At 40.8% G+C, this 12,264-nt stretch overlaps 1 protein-coding gene across 2 annotated transcripts in view; it reads left to right on the forward strand.

Annotated features, from left to right (window-relative positions):
* TAGLN3 (transgelin 3) overlaps window positions 1-12,264 on the forward strand; it is a 389,325-nt gene that overhangs the window by 154,459 nt on the left and 222,602 nt on the right. The window contains exons 1-2 of one of the 2 annotated variants that reach the window (XM_044072508.1): window positions 930-948; window positions 5,078-5,257. In XM_044072508.1, the coding sequence (XP_043928443.1) occupies window positions 5,078-5,257 (180 nt within the window). In that variant the 5' untranslated portion in view covers window positions 930-948. Of the gene's footprint in view, window positions 1-929; window positions 949-5,077; window positions 5,258-12,264 lie in introns of those variants that run through there. The other variant, XM_044072509.1, reaches the window with a different exon arrangement.

Here is a 12,264-nt window from a genome sequence, read left to right on the forward strand (position 1 = left end):
CTGCAACCAAATATTAATGCTTAAATGTGCTTTGCAATTTTCTTCCTAGAGAAAGTTTATTATTTTTGACAGTACCATGGATGTGATTATGTGTGCATGTGTTCGACAGACTTTTGTGTTTACTTCTCTAAGATTCAGGTAATAAGTAAATGGAAGCAGTGTCTTCTTTACCTGGTGCAACATTCAGGGAACAAGTAAATGGAAGCAGTAACTTCTCTATCTTGCTCCATGTATTTCTATATTTTATTAGTCTTAACCTAACACATCATAAAAATGAGTTAGTTCCCAGTCATCCTTACAGTCAGTTGATGATACTGGAATGCATCTAGTTCTTTCATGATTAGACTTAATATGGAAAATTTTAAATGATCCAGCAATAATCTTCCATTAGTGCAGATGCCTGTGTAGATGGCAATCGACCTCTTTGTTAAGTGGGCCGCAAAAGATGCAGTTCTCTTACTGCAGGTTTAAACTATTTCATCAGTTATAAATGAAGGAGTTATTTCTGAATGTGAATATTTGTGGTGTAATTATGCACTGTACTACAGGATACAGAAGACAGGATGGAATAAGTTACCACATACGCAAATGATGGTAGTAGGAAAGGCATTTGGTAGATTAATTATCACTGGTTTTCAAATTGCTCTGAAGCAGTAATATAGATTACTTACTAATGCTTTTAGGAATTACTCTGAAACTGTAGCTCACTTAAGGTGAAACAAACACAGGAAAAGAAAAGACCGACAAATTACAAATCAGAACAGAAAATGTTAAAGGAATTTACTCGCTTGGATTTTGTTTACCAGACTGAAGTGCACAGAACAAAAACTGTCTTGAATTTGCATGACAAACTGCATGATTGTGCTTCTCGAAGGTGCTGGAGAGGCTGAACATAAGGACTGCCCCCATGACCATCAGCACAAATGCTGTGCAGACTCTGCATTTCAGGTAATAGCGTTCCATTTTAGCTTCATGTTGGGCGTGGCGATGACAGCAGTCGCATGGGGAAAATCAATCTCTCATTGTTTTGTGTGATGCTAAAAGTGATACTTACTGTAGTTTATGAGAACAAAATCATCCCTTTTCTGATGTCTATGAAAGACATAATGACAGGTAGTGTCATTTATGGAAAATTAAGTAAAAAGCCTTTTAGTGCTATAATAGCAAGCAAGACATCAAGTGTACACAGAAAGCAGGAAAGCAGGATTGCTCTTATGTCTGTATAATTTACATAGAATCTGCTGTCAATACAATTTATAGACAGAATTCCCAGTTTTAAAGAGATTATCCCTTCAGAGCACTTATATTTTATGCCTTTCTGCTGTTTTGACAAAGAAAATGATGAAACAGCCCAGGAATCAGACCACTTAACAATGCATTCTCATGTAAGTGAACTAGCAAATAAGGAACTGCTTTAGGAGACTGGAATATAATGTGCATTATTTAATGTTGGCAGCACTGACAGATTTGTGGAGCAGAAGACAGAGTCATAGTGCATTTTAAACAATGCACAGATAGTTTAGATATATATTAATCATTATTATTGCCCTGTAACAAGATCAGAGGCCATTGTCTTTCTAATAACCAAGTTAAACAGCTTAATATTCCTTTATATTATGTTCAGAATAAGACTTAGCCATATGACAGACATATATGTTAATAATTCTTTGAGTTGGGATGTTAAAGGCAGTGCAGTAAAACTGACTTAATGAGTCATCAGATGGCAAAAGTCAATCTGTGAAGTAACGACTTAATTTGGTATCCATGTAAAAGATGATGCCCAGTACTATCTTGTAGTCTAGGAAAAGACAATTACTAATATAGCTGCTAACATTATCCTATCTTAGCACATTTATGCCAATGAACTGTTGTAGGACAAATACTCTGTCTGCATACATGATGCAAAATCTGTATTAATGTGCTAAATGTGACTCATTGCATGGGACTCTGGAGTATCAGAATAATGCACTTAGCATGTCCTTATATATTTATAATATTACAAGTTAATGTTGCTTTATAAATAAGGGAATCTCATCCAAAAACGTTTAATAATGTGAAACTTCTCAGTGCATTTGTATGGGGTTTTCTCAGCTTCATTTTTACTAAACTAGCACCTTCATAACATGATGACTGCCCTATAACTCACTCATGTAATTAAAGAGAAAGACGGAGATAAATGTCCCATTCAAGTTCTTGGATGCAGTCCCATGGTAAGTCCTTTTTTCACATTCCATTCTGTGACCCTAACTGGACAACAGCAAAAATCTTAACTTCATAAGTATGCTTCTTAGTTACTGTGCCAAGAAAATGATTAGAAACAAAATTCTTAAAGTAGACAGATTTTGGGAATAACCTAGAACTTTCTAGGGAATCCTAAAAATCCCCAAACAACTGTCAGTCGTACATATGCATGATGTATATTAGCTCAACAAGAGAATCACATTCAGCAATAAGCCTGAGGAGGTAGATGGCTTTGGGGATGAGCATTAAGCATATTGAGAGGATTACATTTCACTTTGTCACTTATTCACTAAATTGGCATACACTACATTGACCACAAATACTCAATTAATCAAAATAACAAAAAAACAAAAAACAAGAAACAAACAAAAGAAAAACCATAAACAACATTTTATGCAGGGGGTCCACCTGCATTCTCCATGTGGGAAGCTGCATTAACCCCATCTAATTACATATATCAACACTGAGATGGCAAAGCAGTGAGCAAAGGGCAAAATTCAACTTCCTAATATGTAGCAAACCAGCAAAACAAATGCCAGCATCCTGCGATGAGCCAAGAGTTCAACAAAACAATCCTCCTAACAAAACACTTGATGTAACAAATGTATGACAAAACACACCAAGCCCATTGAGAGACTTTATCACCTCACAAAAAGTGTGTGTGTGTGTGTGTGTGTGGGTTGGAAATAGCTGGGCTGTAACAAGTATGAATCCTGTTTGAGTATTCTAATTATATGTGTGTGTTCCTTTTCATTTTTGTTGTAAACTCTTTATGACTTTACTTCTGCAATCTGGATTGCCCAAATGATAACCTTGTCCTTTTCTGGAAAGGTCTTCAGGACTGGATGTAAAGCTTCAGATAATGACATGTCTTTACAAGATGCAACAAATTACTGCATTCAAATGCCCCCTGTGCTTCTTTATTTGTGTCCTATAATGTTTCCATATCTTAGTGTCATCTGCTTGCATCAGGTTGTTTATGTTTTGTTGCTGAAATATGTCCTGTCAGTATTGTACTCTGCATACATACGCATTTTCTGTCAGGTTAATTGCAAATACTATTTCTCTGAAATTAAATTACAATATCTGTAGTAAGTTCCCCAGTTTTGTTAAAGACCTTTTCCCACCTTCATTCCATGTTTTACTCCATTTGCTATAATACTTATATAGACTTTGAAAAAGGAACTGATCCACTGCTAAATCCCATGTTGTTTCACTGATCCACCAGATTTCCTGACCTGCTGCTACCTGGGCCTACACTAAGAAGCTCAATATTTACTATATTCATGTGACTACACCACGGTCTGTGTGAAACCTAAATCAGTAACATCACATGCTCAGCTGCAACCATATTACTATTTAATTGTTAACAGTTGCTTTCAGATTTTTTCCACACGATTCTTTAAGGCGGGTCTATGTTAGATCAGCGAACGCTTAAACAAGCAAACAATGATTGATCGAACTTATTTAAGCGAATGTTCAAAATATCGAAGCAACAGAAACCCAAATTTTTTTCCTAGGGAAAGAATTTGGTTGTCTGTTTCTGTTGCTTCGGTATTTTCAGTGCTGTGGTGGAAAGTTACAGGTCGGATTCAGGTAAGTGTGTGATTGTGTGGATGTGAGTGTTAGGGTGGGTTAGGTGAGTTAGGGTTAGGTTTAGTTGAGTTAGGGTTAGGGAGCAGGTGAGATGAGTGTGTGATAGTGACGGACCTTAGGGTAGGGTTTGGGTTAAGGTAAGTGGATAGTTAGTGGTGTGGGCATAGTTTAGTGTAGGGTTAGGTGTCAGATTTTAGGTGTATGTGTGTGGATTTCTGTTTGTTTGGTGTGCTTGTGCTGTGTGTATGTGTTTTGGATCAGCGACAGTTTGAGATTGTAAGCTTTCATTTACATAAGGTCGATCAATCAGCGTTCGCTTTTTTAAGCGTTCGCTGATCTAATATAGACCCTTTAAGGCATAGCTCTCAACTGTCCAGATTTTTGCCTCATAATTTTAGACTGTTCCTCAAAAAAATTGTGGTTTTCTGTCAAATCACTGAAGATTGAAGTCACTAAATAAGGACATATGTTTGAGTTTCAGGGTTTATATCTTTCAGGAAGTGCATATTAACACAAAATCCTATTATTCTAGCAACTTTTTGTTTGTATGAGCAATATTTAAAATCTGTCCCTATTTTTGGGCCTTTGTCCCTCCCAGATTTCTTGCTCTAAAAGTTTGAGAGATATATATGTTTCACAAGACCTTTTTTCTCTCTGAATTCCTTCAATTATGTGTTATACTATCCTGTAAATGTTCAACATTATCTTGTCTTCAGCAATGACTGACAGAATGTCCCTGCCACTGATGCCAACTGAATTGCCTGACAGATTTTATTCTTTTCTGTTCTTTGTTTCTTAAGAATCTTTGTCTGCCTTTTTCCAATTTTCAAAAACACAAGTAGAGTTTCAACATTTTTAACTGAGCTATTAATGATTCCTTTATTATGTGCACTCAGCAAAGTTATTACTGTAGTATATTGCTCATTTACATTAGCTAATGTGTGAATGTAATCTCTTTAAACATTTTGATGTTCACTTAAAGCCAATGTCCTCTTGTTTTACATAACATCAAGCTGTTTAGATTGCTAGCATGAGTTCAGTTATTAGACCGACTTGTCGATAACCCTCAGATAAGAAAGCCTTAGAAGTCCCGAAACAAATATCAAGTTATTTACTGTTCAGAGAATGTTAAAAATACTGTATGGGCTCTACCAACTTTTTGTAATTCTATGTAAAGATAGTAACCTGAATGTGATATGAAGATGGAATGCTGTTTTGATCTCTTGCTTTTTTGATATAGATGGCTAACAGAGGACCAAGCTATGGCCTAAGTCGAGAAGTGCAGGAGAAAATTGATCAGAAATATGATACAGAATTAGAAGCAAGACTGGTTGACTGGATTATTTTACAACTAGGTGAGACTGTAGAACGTCCACAGCCTGGAAAGTCACATTTTCAACAGTGGCTAATGGATGGCACAGTGAGTATTGCATATTTCTTGATTTATAACAAAGTTTATACATCACATTTTGTCTTTTGTAATAGCATTGTAGTCCTCAGCATTAGAAAGTGAAGTGCCCGGCTTTTCTCTGATAATCATTTTGATTTTAGCAATGCCTCACACATAGCAGTAAGTCTATACACTTCATGAGTTTCATTGGCAGTGCAGCAGACCAGTGTTTATGATCTCTGCCTCACTGTTCAAAGGTCATGTGTTGAGCCCTGCCTTCTTGTTACAGTCCGTGCAAAGCTTGTATGCTCCCCGTATGCTGCATGGGCTGTCTGCAGTTATTTTTGTTTCCTCCGCATAACATGGTGGTTGATTAGCTACTGTAAACTATCCATACAGTTTACATTTACACTTTCCTATGTAGACTATACCATGACTGCAAAAGGAGCAAAATAGATTGGCTCAGATAACAAATGGATACAGCAATTAAAAATCCGAGATCTTAGCATACCTAAATATGTATATGTACATGTATCTGCACATACACACACACACACACACACACACACACACACACATATATATATATATATATATATATATATATATATATATATATATATATATATATATATATATAGTTCCCCTTCACAAGATTGAATTCCTATAAACTCGAAATTCATAACCTCAAAGCCAGAATCTCGAGTTTACAGAAACTCGAAAATGTGAAGGGGAAATAAAAAAAAACACCTTACTAATGTTTTTGCAGGGAGGCTTTGCCCCCCTGCACCCCCCCCCCTAGTTAAATATTCCTACTTCAAGATTGCACTACACTGAAGGAAAGGGAAATCTCCCGTTCCAAGCTATATGCATAAGCGCAAAACGGAAGATTTCCCAGTCCTTCGCTATGGTACAGTCAGGCAGCTCTTAGATGACAGCTGCAAGGGTACAGTGGGACCTAGCCCCTTGCAAAAAGGTAACTGAACTCTTTTTTTTCTAACCCTAAACTTCCCATTCACAATTTCGAGTGAATGGAAGTTCGAGATTCTGGTATCGAGCTTATGCATTTCGAGCTTCCATTCATTCGATCTTATGAAGGGGAACTCTATATATATATATATATATATATATATATATATATATATATATATATATATATATATATATATATATATATATAGGTTCATAGGTAGGTACTAGGCTATCGACCCAAGGGCTTAAGTAAGCCTAGCCAATAAGGTTCCCTGGCTTACGCCACCCAAAAAAGTTAATTTCCTGTGCCCCTGTCGAGCAGAGCCACGGAAGTGATCCCCGGGGTGTATTTCCTATTTCCCATCCACTCATCAAGATTTTTCTTGAAGAGTGCTAATGAGGAACTTTACTTGACATAGATGGGTAGCTTGTTCCAGAGTATAGGAAGTCTCTGGGACAGGAATCTATTCCTCCAGCATATCCTGTTTATTGTGGTGACAAGGTTTAGGTCCCTAGAGCGTGTGGCTTGGAGGGATGGGATTTCTTTAGGTGTAGCATGTCCAACAGCTCTGGGTTTAACATAGCTTTATATGTTAGGCAGAGATCACCTCAGAGTAGGCGATATACTACGGAGTAAAGCTGGAGTTTTTTGAGACCATCAGTGCAGGGCATCTGTTTGAGGCCAGTAATCCTCTTTGTGAGGTACTTCTGTGGCCTTTCCAGCTGTTGCAGATGTCTTGTGAGGTACATTCCAAAAGGGGCATTGTATTCTATAATGGGTCTAATGAATGCCGAGTAGAGGGGAACAATGACCTCTTTTTTCCTGGATGAGAACCCTTTTGTGATGAGGTGTGCCACATCGAAGGATTTCCTGACTACAGTGGTGATGTGATTATCAAAGGAAAGACTACTGTTCACCTGGGTCCCAAGGTCGCTTATTACACATCACACATTCAGTGTTAAGTAGACTGCCGTTTATGTGGTAATTCATGTGTGCATAGTTTTTACCAAAGGGGATGACAATGCACTTTTTGACATTGAGCTTGAGGCCATGCCTCTGACACCAGGCATCTGTCTTAGTGAGGCCCTTCTGTAGGATGTCCACATCATTTGGGGACTCAGCTATGGCTCCAAGTTTGCAGTCATCTGTGAACTTCATTAGCCAGAGGACATCTGTGTTAGTTTGTACTTCAGAGATGTAGATACCAAACAAGAGAGGTCCCAGGGCTGAACCCTGTGGTACTCCACTTGTCATTGGTTTGAAGTCAGATTTGGAGTCTGCAACTTTTACAGTGTGGGTTCTGTCAGTGAGCCAGTTGGAAACCCATCTTGTGACGTAGGGATTTATACCTAGTTTAGTGAGTTTAGCTATAATTCCAGAATGGGCGATGGTGTCAAAAGCCTTGGGCGAGGTCAAAATAGGCTGTGTGAACCACCTTACCCTCGTCTTTGGCTCTGGTGACTGCCTCAAAGAAGTTGATCAAGTTCAGAAGGCATGATTTGCCTTTTACAAACCCGAACGGGGTGGGGTCCAGAGTTTGGAAGTTATCAATGTCTTTGTTTATGAGTTACATGATGATATGCTCCATGGCCTTGCAGACCAGGCTTGTCAGGCTAATAGGGCGATAGTTCCCAGGATCAGTTGTGGCTCCCCCTTTGTGGAGTGGGATAACTGTTGCTGTGTGCCATTCAGTGGGCACAAAGCCTGATGTGAGACTATGACTGAACATATTGCTTGGATGGAGAGCCAGTTCGTTCTGAAGTTAGTGTAAAACGCAGCTTGGGATGTTGTCTGGTCCCATGGATGCTGTGTTTTTGGTTTTAGAGAGTGCAGCTTTTACCTGCATTAGATGTGATTACAAGGACTCTGCATTTTTCCTGTATAGATATGGGCACTTTAGGGGGTGAGGGGGGGGGTGTAAAGTTAGCACTGAACCTATCTGCCAGAATTTTGGCAATATCAATTGGTTCTGTAATATTCATGCCAATTGTACTGTAACTCAGAGCAGATCTGGGTGTTGCCATTGAGATTCTTGTCATAGCCCCCTTTCAGTCCATCTTGCTGTTTTAAAAATAGTAACTCTCCACTAAACCTTAACTTTTTAAACAGGTAAAACTCAAGTTACCTACTTTCATATCTAACTTCTCTAGTGCACACTGCAGAGTGCATTCTTTTCAATCTTACCTTTAAGCATCCCTGTTACTAGCACTTTCTCTAATACCTGGAAAGATCATCTCTACTTGACTCCAAGTAGACTTTTCTCTATCTGTTAAACCTAGCACTTGCTCCTACAGTACTTATTACCTTGATCGGCACTCTTATAGATAGCACCCCAAAAGGCAAACCCCCATTTCTCGGTCACCCGTCCCCGGAATCTCTTTTAAAGTTTTTTTGTCTAGTCCTTCTAGCATGTTGAGGGATCAGTTGCTAGTGTCCTCTCCTGCTCAGCTGGTGAACCTGGGAATATTGAGGCAATGTTACAATTGCCTCATGTACCTGAACAACCCTCTCCTCCTCCCACAAAACACAAATACATGCGAGAGATGCAACTATCACGGCCAAACTGGAGGCTGAGCTCTCTCAACATAGGACTGGCAAGACCAGTCAGGAGGAGAAGGTTACCACACACACTATAGACCCAGTCTCACATAGTACCATCACAACCTCAAATCATACACATAAGCACACAAAGACATACTCGGCTCTGATCAAAAATCTACCAAAACAGCAGAGGCCACCAAAGCAGACACCCAAACAACCACCACCTCAGAACACAACACCTGCAACACATAGACCTCACAGTCAGAGTGTCAAACAGTCACAGCCCTTAAGGCCAAACACAATGCCAGACACACTAGTCATTGGTGACTCCATAGTCAGACACACTGGCGTCCCGCTCACCAGACTGAGTAAGGAGAAGGTCACAGTAAGCTGCCTGTCGGGCGCTAGAATCCGCCACATAGCAAGCACTCAGGTCTCTCAACAGCAGGTACAAATACGACTCAGTCATTGTCACGCTGGTGTAAGCGACCTGAGGCGTGCCTCCTTGGACTACATGAAAAGAGACATTGAGGAGCTCTCTGATTATGTAGCCCAGGCAGGTATGACCCTGACCTTGAGCAGTATCCTACCTTCACCAAGAATGATGCCACAATACAGAGATAAGATGATCAGCTTTAACAATTGGCTTAAACTCTGGTGTCATTCAAAGGGGATCAATGTCTGTCTGCCTGGGATGACATGCTGGACAAGCCACGCTGCTTTGCAAGGGGGCTTGCACCTGTCACCCTGGGATTCGGATATTGGCAAAGGCTCTTGCCACCCCATAGTGCCTTTTTAGGCAAGGCTCAAATTCTAAACCTACCACCCTAGAACACAAAAAGGAAAAAACTAAGGGTAATGCTGCTCAATGCCAGAAGTCTAAATCTCAAAATGCACACTTTCGAGGCCCTTCTCAGTATGGAGAACATCGATGTCTGTGCAGTGACAGAAACCTGGTTCAAGGCTCCTGAGAGCACCCCAGCACTATCAGGTTTTACCTCTTATCATGCGTTCGGCCCCAAAATCCGGACAATACCAAGAAAGGAGGGTATCCATATTCATCAAGGACACCCACACCTCAAGACTGAGTGGCAGCGCGATGCATCGGAGACCATCCAGGTGCAATTAACCATAGGCAAGACTGCTCTGCAAATTGTAGCATGTTACAGGCCACCCTCACAAACTCAGGAACCTCACATGGCCTTCCTGAAAACACTAGAGGGATAAATGTATCACCAAACACCATCATACTAGGTGACTTCAATTACCCTAATATAGACTGGGAACACTACTCAAGCCCAAACACCTAGCCCAAAAGTTCCTGGAATTCATAAACTCAAATGCCATGGAACAACTAGTCACCATCCCCACAAGAGGAGAAAACATACTTGATCTCATCATCACGAACATGGGAGCACAATGTTCAACACGAAGTATACCCCTCACTGGTGAGATCAGATCACAAACTAATCTGCTGGAGGTCCTCATCCCACCCACCTGAAATAAAAAGACCACAGTAAAGAACTTCTCAAAAGCCGACTTCACACTTCTAAAGACTAGTGTGGTCTCCTTTAAGGCCGGCGGAAAACAGTACTCAAGCCGCTGAATCACTTACAAATGCCTTCTACCAGCACCTGCAGGACTGCATGGATAAGGCAATCCCAAGCAAAACAAAGACTCTTTGTACCAAAGGCAAGCGTCCAGTCTGGTGGACCCCAGCCATAAACAAACTCTACAACAAAAGGAGGAAGCTACTACAAGATAGAGCAAAATCCTTAAAGGTAAGACACCCTTGATCACTATAAGTAAAAACTAAGAGCTCTCATAAAATCATCCAAAGCAAATTTTGAGAGAAAAATAGCTAAAGACTCAAAGACAATCATAAGGCCTTCTTTAGCTATGTTAGAAACCTGGGAGGAAACTCCCAGATATGCTCAGAACTAGTTCAAAATGATGTGAAGATTACTGATCCTACAGACATTGCCAACATACTGGCTGACAGGTTCAGTGCAAACTTCTCCCCTCCCCAAAGGAGATATCTATACCAGCGATTGCAGCCCCAAACATCTCCAGCCCAAGTGAGAACTGCTCTCTCCAAAGCAAAAACACAGCATCCATGGGACCTGATGGTGTCTCCGGCTGTGTGCTCCACGAACTCAACGAGAATTAAACCCACAGCTAGGACAGCTGTTTAATCATAGTCTTACCTCTGGATGCATTACCCAGGGGTGGCGCACTGCAACTGTGGTCCCACTTCACAAAGGCGGTGCCTCCACTGACCCTGGAAATTACCGGCCCATTAGCTTGACAAGCCTTATCTGCAAAGCCATGGAGAGGATCATAATGGACCTCATAAATAAAGACATAGGGAATTTGCAGACTTTGGATCCATCCCAGTTTGGCTTTGTCAAAGGCAGATCATGCCTTCTAAACTTGGTTGACTTTTTCAAAACAGTCACCAAAGCCATTGATGAGGGAAAGGCAGTCCATACAGCCTACCTCGATCTGGCGAAGGCCTTGATACAATACCCCACTCGGGTATCATTGAAAAACTCATCAGCTTAAATGTTAACCCATACATCACAAGATGGGTTGCAAACTGGCTGAGTGACAGAACCCACAGGGTCAGAGTTGCTGGCACCATGTCAGACTCAAAGCCTGTCACAAGTGGTGTACCACAGGGCTCGGTCCTGGGCCCACTCTTGTTTGGCATCTACTTTTCTGAAGTACAAGCAAACACAGGAGGGTTATGGCTGACAAAGTTTGCAGATGACTGCAAACTGGCGCCATAGTAGAAAACACATCTGACACAGATATCCTTCAGAAGGGTCTCACAGAAACGGATAACTGGTGCCAGAGCCATGGCCTAAAGTTAAATGCCAAAAAATGCATAGTCATACCCTTCGGGAAAAACAAGGTTACCCCTAGCTACCAAATAGGTGGCAATCCACTGAGCACAGAACAAGTTATCAGGGACCTGGGGACCCAGGTTGATAGTAGTCTGTCATTCGACACCCATGTAGCTAAAGTAGTTAGGAAGACCTTCTACATTGCCCACCTTATCATGAAGGGATTCTCATCTAGATCAAGGGAGGTCATAGTCTCCTATACTCATCACTCATCAGACCAATGATTGAGTACAATGCCCCATTCGAATGTATCTGACCCGACACTTGCAGCAGCTGGAGAGGCCACAAAAGTTCCTCACCAAAAGGATAAAGGGTCTCAAACATCTGTCCTATGCTGCCCGACTGAAAGAACTCCAGCTCTATTCAGTAAACACCGCTTGCTCAGAGGTCACCTTTGCCTAACATACAAGGCCATGTCAAACCCAGATTTGATGAATATGCTTCACCTCAAAAATCTAGATCCGTCAGAGCCACAAGGCGGAGACTTAAACCTCGACACTGCTATTAATAGGGCGTGCTGGAGGGATAGATTCATCACCCAAAGACTCCCTATGCTGTGGAATAAAATCCCGGTATATGTGAGGCAGAGCACCTCACTGGCCTTGTTCAAGAGA

The sequence above is a fragment of the Protopterus annectens genome, chromosome 5.part0, assembly GCF_019279795.1.
Source record: "Protopterus annectens isolate FY-2018-M chromosome 5.part0, PAN1.0, whole genome shotgun sequence".
Classification (NCBI taxonomy): Eukaryota; Metazoa; Chordata; order Ceratodontiformes; family Protopteridae; genus Protopterus; species Protopterus annectens.